This window comes from Microchirus variegatus, assembly GCF_963457635.1.
Source record: "Microchirus variegatus genome assembly, chromosome: 6".
Taxonomy (NCBI): Eukaryota; Metazoa; Chordata; class Actinopteri; order Pleuronectiformes; family Soleidae; genus Microchirus; species Microchirus variegatus.
This window is the reverse complement of record NC_139807.1, coordinates 12,101,319-12,125,155: the sequence shown is the minus strand read 5'-3', so window position 1 is coordinate 12,125,155 and position 23,837 is coordinate 12,101,319. Positions and strand designations below refer to the sequence as shown.

At 42.6% G+C, this 23,837-nt stretch overlaps 2 protein-coding genes across 2 annotated transcripts; both read left to right on the top strand.

Annotated features, from left to right (window-relative positions):
- Positions 1–406: 406 nt before the first annotated feature.
- Positions 407–19,969, top strand: LOC310928811 (uncharacterized protein; the record flags this gene model as incomplete). The annotated part of the gene is made up of 6 exons (XM_083891462.1): positions 407–2,690; positions 4,733–6,094; positions 8,466–9,839; positions 11,898–13,208; positions 15,205–16,548; positions 18,543–19,969. The coding sequence occupies 6 exons, from the start codon at positions 407–409 to the stop codon at positions 19,967–19,969; spliced, it is 9,102 nt and encodes a 3,033-aa protein (XP_083747588.1).
- A 587-nt stretch (positions 19,970–20,556) lies between these two features.
- LOC310928461 (protocadherin beta-16-like) lies at positions 20,557–22,953 on the top strand (the record flags this gene model as incomplete). Its single annotated transcript, XM_083891008.1, has 1 exon — positions 20,557–22,953. One exon carries the CDS (start codon positions 20,557–20,559, stop codon positions 22,951–22,953), a length of 2,397 nt encoding a protein of 798 aa, XP_083747134.1.
- Between the last annotated feature and the right edge of the window lie 884 nt (positions 22,954–23,837).

Here is a 23,837-nt window from a genome sequence, read left to right as displayed (position 1 = left end):
GCAGCGGTTTTAATGGTCTGAATGAAGTCCACATATTTAAGAAAAACTAATGAAAAAAGTGTAGGTTTACATTCACTTCCTCCTCTTTGATTTTCGTTGGTATTGTGTAGTTTTATAGTATGAACTCTTAGGGACGCTGTTGACCACAGTGTTGATGACTTAGAACTGGGCTGCAGCAGCACCTCCCATGTAACGTCGACATCATTCAGAGAGAACACGACGGGCAACAAACGGACGATCACGGTTGTGGATATTTACTAAAAAAGAGATTTTCTTCCGAAATGATCGCTTCCAGATTTTTTATATGGATGATGATTTAGCATTCGACATTGGAGTCTAAGAGTGATCTGTTTTGTGGAATATTACGAGTCTGTGCAGCTTCACAGAGGAAAAGGCGGATTGAACAATGAATCGGCAAGTACTGTTTATCTGTCTCCATGTTCTCCACTCGGTGGTCGCTCAGATCAGCTACACGATTCCCGAGGAAATGACAAAAGGATCTCTGGTGGGAAATATAGCACAAGATCTGGGTTTGGAGATAAAGCGTTTGATATCGGGTAAAGCTAAAATCTATACGAGGAACACCGACGAGTACATCGAGCTGAACAGAGAAAGAGGAGTCCTCCTCGTCAAAGAAAGAATCGACAGGGAGGCGCTGTGTACAGAGACGACGCTTTGTGCTTTACATTTTCAGATTCTTTTAGAGAATCCGATGGAATTTTACAGTGTTACAGTCCAGATCACAGATGTCAATGATAATGCACCGACATTTGAACAAAGAGAAATTACCTTTAAAATTAGCGAGTCAGCGATTACAGGGGCGAAATTTGAGCTGGAAGGGGCTGTGGATCTTGATGTAGGAATTAATGGAATTCATAAATACGAATTAAAACCAACAGAGAATTTTGCACTCAAAGTGCACACTAACGCTGATGGAAACAAAAATGTAGAGATGGTGCTACAGAAACCTTTAGACAGAGAGAAGGAAGAGCAGATATCTCTGGTGTTAACAGCTGTAGATGGAGGAGAGCCGCAGATGTCAGGAACAATGCTGATTGTTATTACAGTTTTAGACGCTAATGATAACGCCCCTGTTTTTACAGAGTCTACATACAAGGCAACAGTTACTGAGAATTCACCTAAAAGAACAGTTGTGGCCACTGTTACTGCCACAGATGCAGATCAAGGTTCGAATGGTAAAATAACATATTCAATTATAAACACTTTGGAAAACGCTAGGAAAATATTTGAGGTAAATCGGGAAAGAGGAGAAATTATCTTAATTGCAAACATTGACTTCGAAAAGTCGAGACACTTTCAAATAAATCTACGTGCTGCTGACGAGGGAGGCTTGACCGATTCATGCAAATTAATAATCGATGTACAAGATATGAATGACAACAGGCCTGAGATTAATATCATGTCAAAGTCAAATGTTATTTCAGAGGATGCTAAAGTTAATACAGTCGTAACAATGATTAATATCGATGACAGGGATTCTGGAGAAAATGGCAAAGTTCAATGTTTTATCAACGAAAACGTGCCATTTGTTTTGCAAACATCAACAAATAATTTCTATAGTTTAGTGACGGACAGTGAATTAGACAGAGAGAGAGCCTCAGAGTATAATATAACAGTGACGTGCTCTGATGAGGGAGTGCCCTCCCTCTCCAGCAGCGTCACTCTCACCTTACAGATCTCTGATGTGAATGACAACGCGCCTGTCTTTGAGAGGAGCTCATATGAGGCCTACATTGTAGAAAACAACACACCAGGTCTCTCTATATTCACAGTGAAAGCCAGAGACGCTGACTGGAACCAGAATGCCCGTGTTTCTTACATACTGGAGGACTCTTCTGTTAACGGAGTGCCAGTCTCCTCATATGTGTCCGTTAGTGCTGATAGTGGAGTCATACATGCAGTGCGCTCTTTTGACTACGAGCAGATCAAAGATTTCCACTTCCGCGTCAAAGCTCAGGATGGAGGTTCTCCTCCACTCAGTAGTAATGTGACTGTGAAAATACTGATCCAGGACCAGAACGACAACCCCCCTCAGGTTCTGTACCCAGTCCAGACTGGTGGCTCTGTGGTGGGTGAGATGGTTCCTCGTTCAGCAGATGTGGGCTATCTGGTCTCTAAAGTGGTGGCTGTTGATGTGGACTCTGGACAGAATGCCTGGCTCTCCTATAAACTCCAGAAAGCCACAGACAGGGCGCTGTTTGAAGTGGGCTTACAGAATGGAGAAATAAGAACTATCCGCCAAGTGACTGATAAAGATCCTGTCAATCAGAAACTGACTGTTATAGTGGAGGACAACGGACAGCCCTCTCGTTCAGCTACAGTCATAGTTAACGTGGCGGTGGCGGACAGCTTCTCTGAAGTGCTGTCGGAGTTCACTGACTTTAAACAGGACAAGGAGTACAATGACAACCTGACTTTTTACTTAGTGTTGGCTCTGGCTGTAGTTTCCTTCCTCTTCATCACGTGTTTAGTGGTTATTATCTCAGTGAAAATCTACAGATGGAGACAGTCTCGCGTCCTGTATCACTCCAATCTCCCTGTGATTCCATATTATCCACCACGTTACTCAGACACTTTGGGGGGCACAGGGACTCTCCAACACGTGTACAATTACGAGGTGTGCAGGACGACTGACTCCAGAAAGAGTGACTGTAAGTTCGGCAGAGCTGGTAGTCAGAACGTGCTGATAATGGACCCCAGTTCTACAGGGACGATGCAGCGGATACAGAATGAAAAGAACATCCTGGATGAACCAGACTCTCCTCTCGAGGTTGGTTGAACAGTTTTGTTTCCCCCATGATTACATGCATCATTAATCGTAGACAGCACACTGCTGGGGGTCATTCCTCAAATTCCAGCACCTTGGACAGCAACGCCCAACCACATGTCGATCAACAGATTTTGTAATTTTTTGAGGTTTCGCCGTTATTTATTATATAAAATCCCCCTGATATCTGTTTTTGAAATGAGCCCACCTCGACTTTTTATTCAGACCTTTTAACTGTGCACATTCCATTGCTTTTAAAATAACTATATTAATCGAAATTACACATTTAATGTACAACTGAAGGTTAATTGTTTTGTTTCCCTTTTTATCAACACCTTGCTCAGATAAAGTCAATTAATTTCACTTCCAATTTAATATTCTCATCTGACCATATACATAACGTTTCCTTTCAAACCACAGAGATTGTCATGTCGTTTTCAACGTGAAGCACTTCAGCACCTCGGATAGCGACATTCTGGCTCAGTTTTTTTACTTTTCCCTGTTGACGTTGTTCAGTCAGCTGTGGTTCACGTGTGTATGGATTCAACGTTGTTGCCGCTATAGATTTGAATTAATGTAAAAAGGTAAAACTATAAACTGCTTGAAGCAGCACCCCCTATGACCAGGATATGATGGTTGTCACCTTGAGTTCATTTTGTTGCTAAACGTTTCTGACATGTGGCTGTAATTCATGGTGGTTTTCTGTAGTGATACATTTTGAACTCTTAGGGCCGCTGTTGACCAGAATGTTGATTACTGGGAGGGAGTTGTAGCAGCACCTCCCATGCACCCTCGACATTATCCACAGAGAACACGACGGAAACGATCCAACATTCAGAATCTGAAAAGTATTTGAACTGGGAGGAAATATTCACTGTGTTGGATTTTACAATTTCAAGTTTGAAGACTGACTCTGAACTAGATTTCAGTTTGTCGAAGAAATTACCTTTAATTTTGGAATATCACTGAGATTACATTCGGGTGGAACAATGAAGGCACAGACGCTGTTGTTTTTCTCTTTTCTATCCATCGGCTGCGTTTTTGGGCAAATCGGCTACACAATACCAGAGGAAATGGCCAAAGGATCTCTAGTGGGTAATATAGCACAAGATTTGGGTTTACAAACCAAACGTCTGGTATCTGGTAAAGCTCGGATTTATACCCGTGAAACTGGTGAGTACATCGAGCTGAACAGAGAAAGAGGAGTCCTCCTCGTCAAAGAAAGGATCGACAGAGAGGCGCTCTGCAGACAGACGACGCCATGCGCTTTACATTTTCAGATTATTTTAGAGAATCCTATGGAATTTTACACGGTAACAGTGCAGATTGATGATATTAACGACAATGCTCCTACATTTGAGGAGGGCAAAGTAGAATTTAAAATTAGTGAGTCCGCGATCACAGGGGCAACATTTTTACTGGAAAGGGCGGTGGATCTTGACGTAGGAATTAATGATCTTCAAAAATATGAATTAAAACCAACAGATAATTTTGTTCTGAAGGTGCCCAATAACGCTGATGGGAACCAAAATGTCGAGATGGTGTTAAAGAAACCTTTAGACAGAGAGAAGGAAGAGCAGATATCTCTGGTGTTAACAGCTGTAGATGGAGGAGAGCCGCAGATGTCAGGAACAATGCTGATTGTTATTACAGTTTTAGACATTAATGATAACGCCCCTGTTTTTACACAGTCTACATACAAGGCTACAGTTACTGAGAATTCACCTAAAGGAACAGTTGTGGCCACTGTTACTGCCACAGATGCAGATCAAGGCTCTAATGCTAAAATAACATATTCAATTGCAAATAGACTTGACGACGTAAGAAAAATATTTCACATAAACATTGATAATGGTGAGGTAACCTTAATTGGAAACGTTGACTTTGAGGAATTGCGACATTTTCAAATAAATGTACGTGCTAGTGACGTCGGCGGACTCACAGACTCGTGCAAATTAATCGTGGATATACAAGATATAAATGACAACAAACCAGAAATCAACATAATGTCAAAGTCAAATGTTATTTCAGAGGATGTTAAACTTAATACAATCGTAACAATGATAAATATTGAAGACAAGGATTCTGGAGAAAATGGCAAAGTTCAATGTTTTATCAACGAAAACGTGCCATTCATTTTGCAAACATCACCAAATAATTTCTATAGTTTAGTAACAGACAGTGAATTAGACAGAGAGAGAGCCTCAGAGTATAATATAACAGTGACGTGCTCTGATGAGGGAGTGCCCTCCCTCTCCAGCAGCGTCACTCTCACCTTACAGATCTCTGATGTGAATGACAACGCGCCTGTCTTTGAGAGGAGCTCATATGAGGCCTACATTGTAGAAAACAACACACCAGGTCTCTCTATATTCAAAGTGAAAGCCAGAGACGCTGACTGGAACCAGAATGCCCGTGTTTCTTACATACTGGAGGACTCCTCTGTTAACGGAGTACCAGTCTCCTCATATGTGTCCGTTAGTGCTGATAGTGGAGTCATACATGCAGTGCGCTCTTTTGACTACGAGCAGATCAAAGATTTCCACTTCCGCGTCAAAGCTCAGGATGGAGGTTCTCCTCCACTCAGTAGTAATGTGACTGTGAAAATACTGATCCAGGACCAGAACGACAACCCCCCTCAGGTTCTGTACCCAGTCCAGACTGGTGGCTCTGTGGTGGGTGAGATGGTGCCTCGTTCAGCAGATGTGGGCTATCTGGTCTCTAAAGTGGTGGCTGTTGATGTGGACTCTGGACAGAATGCCTGGCTCTCCTATAAACTCCAGAAAGCCACAGACAGGGCGCTGTTTGAAGTGGGCTTACAGAATGGAGAAATAAGAACTATCCGCCAAGTGACTGATAAAGATCCTGTGAACCAAAAACTGACTGTTATCGTGGAGGACAACGGACAGCCCTCTCGTTCAGCTACAGTCATTGTTAACGTGGCGGTGGCGGACAGCTTCTCTGAAGTGCTGTCGGAGTTCACTGACTTTAAACAGGACAAGGAGTACAATGACAACCTGACTTTTTACTTAGTGTTGGCTCTGGCTGTAGTTTCCTTCCTCTTCATCACATGTTTAGTGGTTATTATCTCAGTGAAAATCTACAGATGGAGACAGTCTCGTGTCTTGTATCACTCCAATCTCCCTGTGATTCCATATTATCCACCACGTTACTCAGACACTTTGGGGGGAACAGGGACTCTCCAACACGTGTACAATTACGAGGTGTGCAGGACGACGGACTCCAGAAAGAGTGACTGTAGGTTCGGCAGAGCTGGTAGTCAGAACGTGCTGATAATGGACCCCAGTTCTACAGGGACAATGCAGCGGATACATAGTGAAAAGAGCATCCTGGATGAACCAGACTCTCCTCTAGAGGTTGGTTGAACAGTTTCTTTTCCCCCATCATTGCATGCATCATTTATTATAGATGGCACACTGCTCGGTGTCATTCCACAAATTCCAGCACCTTGGACAGCAACCCAAGAAACACATTGCAATCAAGAGATTGTGTAATTGTTTGAGGTTCACCATGGAGGTTGGTCTCCTTGAGTTACATAACGTTGCATTACACTGTTGATGGTACTTGTTTGCCAGGTATTTAGTCTTTGTGTTCAACACCATCTTCAAGGATGTGCTGGGTTGTTTGCATTGCCCCTTTCAGAAAAAAATACCCCATCTTCTCTATCAGTGTGCTTTGTAATGTTTGTTTGTACATGTGTTCATTGTCTCCACATGGATCACGTATAACGTAATAGCAAATACGGTACCTTTTACCAAAATACAAAGTGGAGTGGATTGCTTCATGTTGTCTGCATTACATCTTAGTGATCATCCTCAGTGACACAAATTGATAGATTTTTCCTCACTGGGATTTACTGTGCTTTTCACGTGATCATGTTTACATGTGGCTTAATAAAGTCACAGAGTTATTGCTTTGATCGTGTCTAAAGAAATGTGTTTTTGAAAAAACACAAACGGGATTTAATTTTTTTTTATATTGAGTCACTTTCAATTGCCATCAGTGTATATGATAGGCTGAAAATAATCGAAATATTCCTTTTATATTTTCTTAGTAATTTATGAGGGCATACATAAAATGAAATTAGAATATGTCTACGTCCATGTTGTGACACATCGCCTTTTTGCTCACCTTTGTGGTGATTAAGTTTCATCAAACGTTTGTGTCACACTCATTGTACTGCATGAAATCTAATAATCTTCTGAATGATAGTTTAATTACTGTTTTTTTCTATAACTCATTGAATCATTCTGACTCGAAATTGGTTTTTAAATAATGCATTGATATTACACATTTCCTTGTGTGTTCTCTGGAAATTAGACAGGGTGGCGCGTCATGGCCTATTAATTTTGTAACAACTGTATTTAGGGTTATTTCTTCGTATTGAACATGTCACTGCATTGTAGTTTCCTGCAGTGCGGGTGTTTGGACTCTCAGGGCCGCTGTTGACCAGCGTAGAGCCTTCGCCTTCATTTTGTGATATTCAGCAGAGAAAGAGACACATACAGCACAGAGGCGTCGTCGAAGAAGCCCGCACATATCGGCACTCTCATTCAGTTATTTCGAATACGAGAAACACGGAGATATTTTCATCTCCAACATTTCAGGAGAACGTTTTTGTTTCGGAATACAGCAACATTTTCATCTACTGGACTCGTCGATGATCACATGTGGGATAGAACAATGAAACGGCAAGTACTGTTGTTTGCCTTGGTGCTTTTTCTTGGCTCAGTGTTTGGCCAGGTCACGTATTCCGTTCCCGAGGAAATGACAAAAGGATCTCTCGTTGGTAACATCGCGCAAGATTTAGGGCTAGACCTAAAAAGGCTGAGGTTGGGTAAAGCTCGCATCTATACGGAGGACAATGCAGCCTACATTGAGCTGAATAAAGACAGAGGCGTTCTGCTTGTGAAAGAGAGGATCGACAGAGAGGCGCTATGCGGGAAGACAACACCTTGTGCTTTACATCTTCAGATCACATTGGAGGACCCGATAGAATTTTTCTCCGTTACAGTCGAAATTAATGACATTAACGATAATGCACCCAGCTTCAAAAAGGATGAGATGAAATTCAGGATTAGTGAGTCGGCTGTGTTAGGAGCGAAATTTGTGCTTGAAAGAGCTATGGACCTTGACGTCGGCGTAAACGGGCTGCAGAGTTATTCGTTAAAACCGACAGATAACTTTCATTTGAAACTGCAAAATCAACAAGATGGCAGCAAAAAGGTTGAAATGGTTTTGAAAAAACAGCTAGACAGAGAGACGCAACAGCACCTCTCGTTAACGCTCACTGCCACTGATGGCGGTGATCCTCAGCTATCGGGAACAATGGAGATACACATTTCAGTGCTAGACGCAAACGATAATGCCCCAGTATTTACACAGGAAGTATATAAGGTTGTTATAATGGAGACTGCTTCAAAAGGCACAGTTTTGGCGTCCGTTAGTGCTCTAGATGCAGATGAAGGCTCCAATGGAAAAGTGACATATTCGATAACGAATACGTTGGATGACGTCCCGGTTATGTTTAGAATTGATGAAGACAGTGGTGTGGTGTCTTTAACTCAAATCCTGGATTATGAAAAGGCAAAACACTACGAAATACACGTTCAAGCCAGTGATGATGGAGGACTAACAGAGTCGTGTAAGATTATAGTTGACGTGACTGATACGAACGACAATCCTCCTTCTATTAACATAATGTCTAGAACAAATTCGATCTCAGAAAATTCGAACGTGGGAACAGTAGTGACTATATTTAATGTTCAAGATCCTGACTCTGGAGAAAATGGAAAAGTTGCATGTAATATCGACGAGCACGTGCCTTTTCAGATGAAAACTACGTCGAAAAAATTCTTTAGTTTAGTCACAGACAGTGAATTAGACAGAGAGGGAGCCTCGGAGTATAATATAACAGTGACGTGCTCTGATGAGGGAGTTCCCTCCCTCTCCAGCAGCGTCACTCTCACCTTACAGATCTCTGATGTGAATGACAACGCGCCTGTCTTTGAGAGGAGCTCATATGAGGCCTACATTGTAGAAAACAACACACCAGGTCTCTCTATATTCACAGTGAAAGCCAGAGACACTGACTGGAACCAGAATGCCCGTGTTTCTTACATACTGGAGGACTCCTCTGTTAACGGAGTGCCAGTCTCCTCATATGTGTCCGTTAGTGCTGATAGTGGAGTCATACATGCAGTGCGCTCTTTTGACTACGAGCAGATCAAAGATTTCCACTTCCGCGTCAAAGCTCAGGATGGAGGTTCTCCTCCACTCAGTAGTAATGTGACTGTGAAAATACTGATCCAGGACCAGAACGACAACCCCCCTCAGGTTCTGTACCCAGTCCAGACTGGTGGCTCAGTGGTGGGTGAGATGGTGCCTCGTTCAGCAGATGTGGGCTATCTGGTCTCTAAAGTGGTGGCTGTTGATGTGGACTCTGGACAGAATGCCTGGCTCTCCTATAAACTCCAGAAAGCCACAGACAGGGCGCTGTTTGAAGTGGGCTTACAGAATGGAGAAATAAGAACTATCCGCCAAGTGACTGATAAAGATCCTGTGAATCAGAAACTGACTGTTATAGTGGAGGACAACGGACAGCCCTCTCGTTCAGCTACAGTCATTGTTAACGTGGCGGTGGCGGACAGCTTCTCTGAAGTGCTGTCGGAGTTCACTGACTTTAAACAGGACAAGGAGTACAATGACAATCTGACTTTTTACTTAGTGTTGGCTCTGGCTGTAGTTTCCTTCCTCTTCATCACGTGTTTAGTGGTTATTATCTCAGTGAAAATCTACAGATGGAGACAGTCTCGCGTCCTTTATCACTCCAATCTCCCTGTGATTCCATATTATCCACCACGTTACTCTGACACTTTGGGGGGAACAGGGACTCTCCAACACGTGTACAATTACGAGGTGTGCAGGACGACTGACTCCAGAAAGAGTGACTGTAAGTTCGGCATAGCTGGTAGTCAGAACGTGCTGATAATGGACCCCAGTTCTACAGGGACGATGCAGCGGATACAGAGTGAAAAGAACATCCTGGATGAACCAGACTCTCCTCTAGAGGTGAGGCCTTGCACAATTCAAATGCTATCATTTTTGGTTTTGGACAGAACTATATAAAAGAAAAATCCCCCTGTGTTAATGTCAATCGTTCCAGGTTAATTTCTCAGATAGTTAACATTTCAGCACCATGGACAGTGCTACATAATCGCTTTATTTTGGGCAGCTGTGGCCTAGTGGTTAGGGCTTCCCGAGCGCCGCTGAATGCAGGCAGCTCACTGCTCTGGGTTAGCATGTTCTTCACCTCACTGTGTGCTGTGTGTTCACTAACTCACGGATGGGTTTAAATGCAGAAATTGGAAATTTCCCCACTGCGGGACTAATAAGGGAATCTTAATCTTAATATCAGTTTGACGCAGGATTTTTGTAAGGCAGCCACTCTCCTTCCTCATTGTCTTCATCATAGTGACTAATTATTCAATGCAAGTGGTTAATTGAGAGTGCACGTGCACGTGTGTTTTTATGAGTGTTACTTTTTTGCTTGTTTGATTTTTTTCTCAGCATATTTCCTTCAACGTATCTTGGCAGCAGTGATACAATTACTCGTTTGATTACACACAGTCGCCTTCTTTAGACTCTCCCTCCTTTAAAGTTTATATATATCCTTGCGTCTTATGATGTAAACATTTTTCGCAAAAGGAACATGTATTTTATGACTGTGAATTGCCATCGAAATTAGGTCTACATATACAATTTCTTGTCTTTTTGAAGCAGTTGCACGGTGTAATTTCGTGTTGTGCACTCTTAGCGACGCTGTTGGCCAGTGTGTGATAGCTTCATTGCAGATTTCAGCAGCACCTCCCAGATCATTCAGATGAGTGGAAAGGGAGGTCAGTACAATACACAATCTGAGGTACGAGGAGCAGTGCACACTCGACCAAGGTGGTGGACGTATTTCTTTTTTGTCGACATCATTGCCTCTGGTTTTTATTTTAGCTCTGCTCTGTGTGGAATATTGTTTTCTCTGGATTTTTTTTTCTATTTTTCTGTGATGGTTGAAAATCGTCGAACGAAACAATGAAACGGCAAGTGCTATTGTTTTTCTCGACGCTCTCTCTGTGCTTCGTGCTTGGGCAGGTCAGCTATTCCATCCCCGAGGAAATGTCAAAGGGCTCACTGGTCGGAAATATCGCACAAGATTTAGGTCTAGATTTAAAACGTTTAAAAACAGGGAAAGCTCGATTGCATGTTGGAAACAGCGCTGAGTACATCGAGCTGAATAAAGAGAAGGGCGTCCTCCTCATCAAAGAGAGAATAGACAGGGAGGCGTTATGCAAACAGACGACTCCGTGCGCTTTACATTTCCAAATCATTTTGGAAAATCCCATCGAGTTCTATCGCGTTACCGTTGAAATAACAGACATAAACGACAATGCGCCTGCATTCAAAATGAATAATATGTTGTTTGAGATAAGCGAGTCGGCTGTCAGAGGAGCCCGATTTGTATTAGAAAAAGCATTCGATTTTGATGTTGGAATGAACGGACTGAAGCGCTACTCCCTTAACCCAACAAATAACTTCGCTTTAAAGCTCAGTGACGGTGCAGGAGAAAGGGAGGTAGAGATGGTCTTGGAGAAACCCCTTGATCGAGAGAAACAAGAACATCTGACTCTAACCTTAACTGCCTTCGATGGAGGTGAACCCCAACTGTCTGGGACAGTGCAAATTCATATAACCGTGTTAGACGCCAATGATAATGCTCCAGTGTTTACGCAGTCGACATACAAAGCCAGTTTAGCTGAAAATACTGCGAAGGGAACGTCATTACAGACTGTGGCTGCTACAGATCTTGATCAAGGATCAAACGCTTTATTAACATACTCTTTATCAAGTAACACTGAAGGCATTCTGGATTTATTTGAAATACACGGCACAAACGGAGAGATTCGTTTGATCGGAAAATTAGATTACGAAACATCAAAACATTATCAGCTGCAGGTCAAAGCAAGAGATCAAGGTGGACTCACCGACTCATGCAAAATAATATTCGACATTATTGATGTGAACGACAATGCTCCAGTCATAGATATGATGTCAACAACCCAATCTATACCGGAAGATTCTATGTTAAAAACAGTTGTCGCTGTGATGAACGTGCATGATGCCGACTCGGACAATAACGGAGTGGTTAAATGTTTTCTTGGTGACAATTTACCGCTTATTATTGAAAACACATCAAGTGGTTTCTACAGTATAGTCACAGACAGTGAATTAGACAGAGAGAGAGCCTCAGAGTATAATATAACAGTGACGTGCTCTGATGAGGGAGTGCCCTCCCTGTCCAGCAGCGTCACTCTCACCTTACAGATCTCTGATGTGAATGACAACGCGCCTGTCTTTGAGAGGAGCTCATATGAGGCCTACATTGTAGAAAACAACACACCAGGTCTCTCTATATTCACAGTGAAAGCCAGAGACGCTGACTGGAACCAGAATGCCCGTGTTTCTTACATACTGGAGGACTCCTCTGTTAACGGAGTGCCAGTCTCCTCATATGTGTCCGTTAGTGCTGATAGTGGAGTCATACATGCAGTGCGCTCTTTTGACTACGAGCAGATCAAAGATTTCCACTTCCGCGTCAAAGCTCAGGATGGAGGTTCTCCTCCACTCAGTAGTAATGTGACTGTGAAAATACTGATCCAGGACCAGAACGACAACCCTCCTCAGGTTCTGTACCCAGTCCAGACTGGTGGCTCTGTGGTGGGTGAGATGGTGCCTCGTTCAGCAGATGTGGGCTATCTGGTCTCTAAAGTGGTGGCTGTTGATGTGGACTCTGGACAGAATGCCTGGCTCTCTTATAAACTCCAGAAAGCCACAGACAGGGCGCTGTTTGAAGTGGGCTTACAGAATGGAGAAATAAGAACTATCCGCCAAGTGACTGATAAAGATCCTGTCAATCAAAAACTGACTGTTATAGTGGAGGACAACGGACAGCCCTCTCGTTCAGCTACAGTCATTGTTAACGTGGCGGTGGCGGACAGCTTCTCTGAAGTGCTGTCGGAGTTCACTGACTTTAAACAGGACAAGGAGTACAATGACAACCTGACTTTTTACTTAGTGTTGGCTCTGGCTGTAGTTTCCTTCCTCTTCATCACGTGTTTAGTGGTTATTATCTCAGTGAAAATCTACAGATGGAGACAGTCTCGTGTCCTGTATCACTCCAATCTCCCTGTGATTCCATATTATCCACCACGTTACTCAGACACTTTGGGGGGAACAGGGACTCTCCAACACGTGTACAATTACGAGGTGTGCAGGACGACTGACTCCAGAAAGAGTGACTGTAAGTTCGGCAGAGCTGGTAGTCAGAACGTGCTGATAATGGACCCCAGTTCTACAGGGACGATGCAGCGGATACAGAGTGAAAAGAACATCCTGGATGAACCAGACTCTCCTCTAGAGGTTAGCAAAAACATTTGTTTTTTATTTTTCTCAGATTCACATGTTTTTGATTGCTTACTGTCAACTGAATCTCAGAACCCTGGACAGAGGCAGTATGTGTTCTCAGTTTTTTTTTCTATCTTTCCCTCATAGTTTTTATGTTTTAGTTTGAAAAGACAATCATTGATGCACAATCCCACGAGATACTCATTATACGTTTCTACAAACCATTATGACATTGGCACTTTCCTAAACTGTGAAGTACAAATTGTAATTCTAATCTCATCTATCCCATATAATTGTTGCACCGATTTGTTGTAGAAATCTTGACTAGGTATGAATACCAACATTTAATGCTTCAGTGTTTCTGTTGAGCACCATGGACAGCGACACTTCTCATCGCCGACACTGGTAAATGCATTTTGCATTCATTTTTCGTATTTTCTTCATCTCTTTAATGTATATTATATTATGAAATGGGCCAAATCTTCTGTAGTTTCAGTATCCAAACCTGTTCTAAAAACACATATTAAAAGATATTATTCAGTTTGTTAGGAAGATTACAATATCTAACCAACAGTGACATTTACTCTGGTTTTATTTTCAATTCAATAGTCTGACTTTGCTCTGAAGATCGTTCCACTCATAGTATGTGTAATTTGTTCTGTGAACTCAAAGGGTCGCTGTTGGCAAGCGAGTTACCATATATCTAGTCTTGATGTTGTTTTTCTTTTTTTCTGTCATGCCCTGCCCCTTCGAGTCGATTTGTTGGACACAATCAGAGAAAGGCAGACATGTACAGACCGTGCTTACAAGCAGCACTGCGTGGAAATGTGATACTCAGTAGATTTCTTTATTTGGATTTCGCACATCTTTCGTCTTTTTACATTTGCTGATTAACTGCGCATTGACTACAAGGGGGAATATCTTTCATTTGCTGGATTAAGAAACGGACTGTTTGTCGGACAGAACAATGAGACGGCAAGTGCTGTTTTTTCTCTCGGCTCTATGTCTCGGCTACGTGATCGGGCAGGTCAGTTACTCGATTCCCGAAGAAATGGCCAAAGGCTCGGTCGTTGGGAACATCGCTCATGATTTGGGTTTAGATCTTAAAAGAATACGATCCGGTAAAGCTCGTGTGTACACGGGAGGCAGTGCAGAATACATCGGGCTGAATAAAGAAAGGGGAGTACTCCTTATCCAAGAGAGGATAGACAGAGAGGCTCTATGCGGAGAGGTGACGCCTTGTGCTTTACATTTCCAGTTAATTCTGGAAAATCCAATGGAGTTGTTTCGTGTTACTGTGGAGATTACCGATATAAACGACAATGCTCCCAGTTTTACAAACGCAGAAAAGCGTTTTGAAATTAGTGAGTCCGCTGTTATAGGATCGAAATTCGTGTTAGAGAAAGCACTTGATTCTGATATTGGGATGAATGGCTTACAACAATACTCACTCACTCCGGTTGATAACTTTGTATTAAAACTAGAAAATCAGGCGAATGGAAATAAAAAGGCAGAGTTGGTGCTGCAGAAGCCACTAGATCGCGAAAAACAGAATTATATTTCACTGTTACTGACTGCTTTAGATGGAGGAGAGCCACAAATGTCGGGGACGATGCAGATATTCATTAACGTACTAGATGCGAATGACAATGCACCTACATTCGCTAAACCTCTGTACAGAGCAAAAATACTGGAAAATTCTCCAAAAGGCACCAGTATAACGACTGTAAGTGCATCTGATAAAGACATTGGCTCAAACGGAGAAGTCTCTTATCTGATATCTCCAAGTAAACGTCTTTTAAACCATCTGTATAAAATCGACTCGAAAAGTGGTGAAATCATTCTAATCGGGGAAATAGATTATGAAAAATCAAACGTTTATGAGATCGATGTTGAAGTTATTGACAGCGGGGGACTCTCGGATTCCACTAAGGTCATAGTTGATGTCATTGATATAAATGACAATAATCCTCATATAAATATTGTTTCTAAATCTGAATCCATACTTGAGGATTCACCACCAAATACTGTAATTGCGATGCTAAGCATAAGTGATCCAGATTCAGAGAATAATGGGAAAGTAGAGTGTAACATTGACAATAATATTCCCTTCAAAATACAAACAACATTAAGTGGGTTTTATACTTTAATTACAGAGATCGCTCTAGACAGAGAACTCGCTGCTCGATATAATATAACAGTGACGTGCTCTGATGAGGGAGTGCCCTCCCTCTCCAGCAGCGTCACTCTCACCTTACAGATCTCTGATGTGAATGACAACGCGCCTGTCTTTGAGAGGAGCTCATATGAGGCCTACATTGTAGAAAACAACACACCAGGTCTCTCTATATTCACAGTGAAAGCCAGAGACGCTGACTGGAACCAGAATGCCCGTGTTTCTTACATACTGGAGGACTCCTCTGTTAACGGAGTGCCAGTCTCCTCATATGTGTCCGTTAGTGCTGATAGTGGAGTCATACATGCAGTGCGCTCTTTTGACTACGAGCAGATCAAAGATTTCCACTTCCGCGTCAAAGCTCAAGATGGAGGTTCTCCTCCACTCAGTAGCAACGTGACTGTGAAAATACTGATCCAGGACCAGAACGACAACCCTCCTCAGGTTCTGTACCCAGTCCAGACTGGTGGCTCTGTGGTGGGTGAGATGGTGCCTCGTTCAGCAGATGTGGGCTATCTGGTCTCTAAAGTGGTGGCTGTTGATGTGGACTCTGGACAGAATGCCTGGCTCTCCTATAAACTCCAGAAAGCCACAGACAGGGCGCTGTTTGAAGTGGGCTTACAGAATGGAGAAATAAGAACTATCCGCGAAGTAACTGATAAAGATCCTGTGAACCAGAAACTGACTGTTATAGTGGAGGACAACGGACAGCCCTCTCGTTCAGCTACAGTCATTGTTAACGTGGCGGTGGCGGACAGCTTCTCTGAAGTGCTGTCGGAGTTAACTGACTTTAAACAGGACAAGGAGTACAATGACAACCTGACTTTTTACTTAGTGTTGGCTCTGGCTGTAGTTTCCTTCCTCTTCATCACGTGTTTAGTGGTTGTTATATCAGTGAAAATCTACAGATGGAGACAGTCTCGCGTCCTGTATCACTCCAATCTCCCTGTGATTCCATATTATCCACCACGTTACTCAGACACTTTGGGGGGAACAGGGACTCTCCAACACGTGTACAATTACGATGTGTGCAGGACGACTGACTCCAGAAAGAGTGACTGTAAGTTCGGCAGAGCTGGTAGTCAGAACGTGCTGATAATGGACCCCAGTTCTACAGGAACGATGCAGCGGATACAGAGTGAAAAGAACATCCTGGATGAACCAGACTCTCCTCTAGAGGTTAGCAAAAACATTTGTTTTTTATTTTTCTCAGATTCATATGTTTTTGATTGCTTACTATCAACTGAATCTCAGAACCCTGGACAGAGGCAGTATGTGTTCTCAGTTTTTTTTCTATCTTTCTCTCATAGTTTTTATGTTTTAGTTTGAAAACACAATCATTGATGCACAATCCCACGATATACTCAGTATACGTTTCTACAAACCATTATGAAAGTGGAACTTTCTAAACTTTGAAGTACAAATTGTAATTCTAATCTCATCTATCCCATATAATTGCTGCACCGATTTGATGTAGAAATCTTGACCATGTATGAATACCAACATTTAATGCTTCAGTGTTTCTGTTCAGCACCATGGACAGCGACACTTCTCATCGCCGACACTGGTAAATGCATTTTGCATTCATTTTTCGTATTTTCTTCATCTCTTTTATTTATATTATATTATGAATAAGGCCAAATCTTCTGTAATTTCAGTATCCAAACCTGTTCTAAAAACACATATTAAAATCGATTATTCAGTGTGTTAGGAACATTACAATATCTAACTAACGGTGACATTTACTCTGGTTTCATTTTCAATTCAATAGTCTGACTTTGCTCTGAAGATCTTTCCACTCATAGTATGTGTAATTTGTTCAGTGAACTCAAAGGGTCGCTGTTGGCAAGCGAGTTGCCATATATCTAGTCTTGATGTTGTTTTTCTTTTTTTCTGTCATGCCCTGCCCCTTCGAGTCGATTTGTTGGACACAATCAGAGAAAGGCAGACATGTACAGACCGTGCTTACAAGCAGCACTGCGTGGAAATGTGATACTCAGTAGATTTCTTTATTTGGATTTCGCACATCTTTCGTCTTTTTACATTTGCTGATTAACTGCGCATTGACTACAAGGGGGAATATCTTTCATTTTCTGGATTAAGAAACGGACTGTTTGTCGGACAGAACAATGAGACGGCAAGTGCTGTTGTTTCTCTCGGCTCTATGTCTCGGCTACGTGATCGGGCAGGTCAGTTACTCGATTCCCGAAGAAATGGCCAAAGGCTCAGTCGTTGGGAACATCGCTCATGATTTGGGTTTAGATCTTAATAGAATACGATCCGGTAAAGCTCGTGTGTACACGGGAGGCAGTGCAGAATACATCGGGCTGAATAAAGAAAGGGGAGTACTCCTTATCCAAGAGAGGATAGACAGAGAGGCTCTATGCGGAGAGGTGACGCCTTGTGCTTTACATTTCCAGTTAATTCTGGAAAATCCAATGGAGTTGTTTCGTGTTACTGTGGAGATTACCGATATAAATGACAATGCTCCCAGTTTTACAAACGCAGAAAAGCGTTTTGAAATTAGTGAGTCCGCTGTTATAGGATCGAAATTCATATTAGAGAACGCAATTGATTCTGATATTGGGATGAATGGCTTACAACAATACTCACTCACTCCGGTTGATAACTTTGTATTAAAGCTAGAAAATCAGGCAGATGGAAATAAAAAGGCAGAGCTGGTGCTGCAGAATCCACTAGATCGAGAAAAACAGAATTATATTTCACTGTTACTGACCGCTTTAGATGGAGGAGAGCCACAAATGTCGGGGACGATGCAGATATTCATTAACGTGCTAGATGCGAATGACAATGCACCGACATTCGCTAAACCTCTGTACAGAGCAAAAATACGGGAAAATTCTCCAAAAGGCACCAGTATAACAACTGTAAGTGCATCTGATAAAGACATTGGCTCATATGGAGAAGTATCTTATATGATATCTCCCAGCAAACGTCTTTTAAACCATCTGTTTAAAATTGACTCGAAAAGTGGTGAAATAATTCTCATCGGAGAAATAGATTATGAAAAATCAAACGTTTATCAGATCAATATTGAAGTTATTGACAGCGGAGGACTCTCTGATTCCACTAAGGTCATAGTTGATGTCATTGATATAAATGACAATAATCCTCATATAAATATTGTTTCTAAATCTGAATCCATACTTGAGGATTCACCACCAAATACTGTAATTGCGATGCTAAGCATAAGTGATCCAGATTCAGAGAATAATGGGAAAGTAGAGTGTAACATTGACAATAATATTCCCTTCAAAATACAAACAACATTAAGTGGTTTTTATACTTTAATTACAGAGATCGCTCTAGACAGAGAACTCGCTGCTCGATACAATATAACAGTGACGTGCTCTGATGAGGGAGTGCCCTCCCTCTCCAGCAGCGTCACTCTCACCTTACAGATCTCTGATGTGAATGACAACGCGCCTGTCTTTGAGAGGAGCTCATATGAGGCCTACATTGTAGAAAACAACACACCAGGTCTCTCTATATTCACAGTGAAAGCCAGAGACGCTGACTGGAACCAGAATGCCCGTGTTTCTTACATACTGGAGGACTCCTCTGTTAACGGAGTGCCAGTCTCCTCATATGTGTCCGTTAGTGCTGATAGTGGAGTCATACATGCAGTGCGCTCTTTTGACTACGAGCAGATCAAAGATTTCCACTTCCGCGTCAAAGCTCAGGATGGAGGTTCTCCTCCACTCAGTAGTAATGTGACTGTGAAAATACTGATCCAGGACCAGAACGACAACCCTCCTCAGGTTCTGTACCCAGTCCAGACTGGTGGCTCTGTGGTGGGTGAGATGGTGCCCCGTTCAGCAGATGTGGGCTATCTGGTCTCTAAAGTGGTGGCTGTTGATGTGGACTCTGGACAGAATGCCTGGCTCTCCTATAAACTCCAGAAAGCCACAGACAGGGCGCTGTTTGAAGTGGGCTTACAGAATGGAGAAATAAGAACTATCCGCCAAGTGACTGATAAAGATCCTGTGAACCAAAAACTGACTGTTATAGTGGAAGACAACGGACAGCCCTCTCGTACAGCTACAGTCATTGTTAACGTGGCGGTGGCGGACAGCTTCTCTGAAGTGCTGTCGGAGTTCACTGACTTTAAACAGGACAAGGAGTACAATGACAACCTGACTTTTTACTTAGTGTTGGCTCTGGCTGTAGTTTCCTTCCTCTTCATCACATGTTTAGTGGTTATTATCTCAGTGAAAATCTACAGATGGAGACAGTCTCGCGTCCTGTATCACTCCAATCTCCCTGTGATTCCATATTATCCACCACGTTACTCAGACACTTTGGGGGGAACAGGGACTCTCCAACACGTGTACAATTACGAGGTGTGCAGGACGACTGACTCCAGAAAGAGTGACTGTAGGTTCGGCAGAGCTGGTAGTCAGAACGTGCTGATAATGGACCCCAGTTCTACAGGGACGATGCAGCGGATACAGAGTGAAAAGAACATCCTGGATGAACCAGACTCTCCTCTAGAGGTCAGAATTTAGTGTTTTTAAAAATCCTGATTTGTCTGTGTCTTTGAAATACAAATACAATATTGACGCCATGGCTGTGTGCAAAGAAAGATACAATACTTTGTTTTAAATGATTTGTTTCCATGTCCATCATCTCATTTCATCCTCATTGAATTCGCAACCATTAATACTCAGTGATTACACACTCTTTACGGACATAATTCTTGATAATTGCTACTGTCCTACCACTACAATATTATTACTATTAACAATACATTTAATAATTATGCTAATTATGATAGTGGTCTGCTTTTCCTTTTCCATATTGTCATATCCCTTATCCCTGTCCCCTTTGTGCTGTTTGCTGTGTTGAACGGAAAGGGCCGCTATTGGCCAGAGTGTGGCAGTCTTTGACAGGGCTTGGAACTGTACCTCCCCCTTTGACTGTGTAACGTTCGACAATACAACAGACTCCAACCCTCTGCATATATACTCGTGTTCATGGACATGTAAAGCGGAGATTTTTTGCTTCTAATACATTGGAGTTATTTCGGACAATATACGGATATTCGTATGGATCACTGTGTTTTCATATGACTCGGGATTACTCGCAGAAAATGATGAGACGGCAAGTACTATTGTTCATCCTGAGTGCGTGTGCTACCGTGGTGTTCGGGCAAGTCAGCTACTCCATTCCTGAAGAAATGGAGAAAGGCTCGTTGGTCTGTAACGTCGCTCAGGATTTGGGTGTAGATCTGAAAAGACTCAAATCGGGGAGAGCTCGTATTCATTCGGGAGACAGTGCAGAATATGTCGAGCTGAACAGAGAGCGAGGTGTCCTCCTTATCAAGGAGAGGATAGACAGAGAGACTTTGTGTGGTGAGACGACGCCCTGCGCATTACATTTACAAATGATACTGGAAAATCCGATGGAACTGTTTCGCATAACGATAGAAATCACTGATGTGAACGACAACGCTCCCAGCTTTGCTTCGAGCGAGAAGCGTTTTGAAATCAGCGAGTCCGCTGTTATTGGGTCTAAATTTTTCCTAGACAAAGCCATCGACGCTGATATTGGTGAAAATGGTCTGCAAAGCTATTCGCTTAAACCAACAAGCAACTTCGCATTAAAACTAGAGAATCAAGCAGACGGGAGTAAAAAGGTAGAGATGGTTCTACAGAAGCCATTAGATCGAGAGCAGCAGGAACAAATATCACTGTTATTAACTGCTCTAGACGGCGGACAGCCGCGTATGTCAGGCACAATGCAGATAACAGTTAATGTGTTAGATGTAAACGACAACGCTCCAGTCTTCTCTAAGCCACTATACAAAACCACTTTAACTGAAAATTCACCAAAGGGAACGAGTGTTATTACTGTAAGTGCGTCTGACAAAGATGGAGGCGCCAATGGAGAAATATCATATGCAATTTCAAACAGCAAGCGTCGTTTTTCCGATCTGTTTCAGATTGACAGAAATACTGGAAATGTTATTTTGATCGGTGAAATCGATTATGAAAAAGCTAAGCTCTTCCAAATCGACATCGAGGCTATCGATAACGGTGGACTCTCTGATTCCAGTAAAATATTGCTAGATATTATTGATGTTAATGACAACAGCCCTCAGATAAAAATATTATCTAAATCGGACACAATTTTAGAAGATTCTCATGATAATACTGTTATTGCAATGCTCAGCGTAAACGACCCCGACTCTGACAGAAATGGAGAGGTGAAGTGTAATATCAATGATGACATCCCGTTTAAAATACAGAACACAATGAATGGGTTTTATAGTATAGTTACAGAGATCGCTTTGGACAGAGAGGCCGCGTCCCAATACAATATAACAGTGAAGTGCTCTGATGAGGGAGTGCCCTCCCTCTCCAGCAGCGTCACTCTCACCTTACAGATCTCTGATGTGAATGACAACGCGCCTGTCTTTGAGAGGAGCTCATATGAGGCCTACATTGTAGAAAACAACACACCAGGTCTCTCTATATTCACAGTGAAAGCCAGAGACGCTGACTGGAACCAGAATGCCCGTGTTTCTTACATACTGGAGGACTCCTCTGTTAACGGAGTGCCAGTCTCCTCATATGTGTCCGTTAGTGCTGATAGTGGAGTCATACATGCAGTGCGCTCTTTTGACTACGAGCAGATCAAAGATTTCCACTTCCGCGTCAAAGCTCAGGATGGAGGTTCTCCTCCACTCAGTAGTAACGTGACTGTGAAAATACTGATCCAGGACCAGAACGACAACCCCCCTCAGGTTCTGTACCCAGTCCAGACTGGTGGCTCTGTGGTGGGTGAGATGGTGCCCCGTTCAGCAGATGTGGGCTATCTGGTCTCTAAAGTGGTGGCTGTTGATGTGGACTCTGGACAGAATGCCTGGCTCTCCTATAAACTCCAGAAAGCCACAGACAGGGCGCTGTTTGAAGTGGGCTTACAGAATGGAGAAATAAGAACTATCCGCCAAGTGACTGATAAAGATCCTGTGAACCAAAAACTGACTGTTATAGTGGAGGACAACGGACAGCCCTCTCGTTCAGCTACAGTCATTGTTAACGTGGCGGTGGCGGACAGCTTCTCTGAAGTTCTGTCGGAGTTCACTGACTTTAAACAGGACAAGGAGTACAATGACAACCTGACTTTTTACTTAGTGTTGGCTCTGGCTGTAGTTTCCTTCCTCTTCATCACGTGTTTAGTAGTTATTATCTCAGTGAAAATCTACAGATGGAGACAGTCTCGCGTCCTGTATCACTCCAATCTCCCTGTGATTCCATATTATCCACCACGTTACTCAGACACTTTGGGGGGAACAGGGACTCTCCAACACGTGTACAATTACGAGGTGTGCAGGACGACTGACTCCAGAAAGAGTGACTGTAAGTTCGGCAGAGCTGGTAGTCAGAACGTGCTGATAATGGACCCCAGTTCTACAGGGACGATGCAGCGGATACAGAGTGAAAAGAACATCCTGGATGAACCTGACTCTCCTCTAGAGGTTAGTTAATCGAGGTTGTTGTAATTGTCTCATGTTTACGATCTATCAGACTCTGCTCTGGGTGTTTGCTCTTGGGAGTTAAGGTCTTTAAGAGTTTTCACACAATGTGAAACCAATAAGTTGTTGAAAGCGGCCAAGCTGGTACACATTCAGCACCATGGACAGCGGCAGTAAAAACACGTTTTTTTCTTTGTTTTCCCTTTTCACTCTCCCCTCACTTATCTTATATACAAACACACGTATATATATATCTATTACATTATGTATACCCTGCGGAAAATCTAGAAGACAAGAGTTATTAATGTTCATAAAAAATATACATAATATGATACTTTCATAAATGGTACAAATAGGAGTTTAATAAGGTACTACTTGAGTATTTTCAAAACTCAAATCTTTTGATAGTTATTTCATGTTCAATTTGTTGTATTGTGTTAACGGATTTAAACTGTTTATTTTGTTTCTTTTATATTAAGCCTACTATGTTGGCAATTATTGTAAGAAAGAGATTCACATTCTTACTCGTTTTCTGAGCCAATGAGTAGCGAGCTTTAGGTCATGTGTCAAGAGAGAGAAAGAGGGAGGAGTTGGACGTGACGCAGATTACGGGTGCTGCGCACCTAGATAATAGAAGTTATCCGTAGAAATACGCAACCCGCCCATTTCCTTAAATTGGTTATTGTATTACCGGAGTACACAAAACCTGAGCTCTACATGTTCAATGGAGGGAACAATGTCATCCGACGAGGAGTCGATGTTCAGACGGTTAGCCACCTGCGTTAGCCACCTGCGTTAGCCACCTGCGTTAGCCACCTGCGTTAGCCACCTGCGTTAGCCACCTGCGTTAGCCTAGCTCGGTGAGCAAGAAGCTAGCACTCTGGGATGCTAAAGGA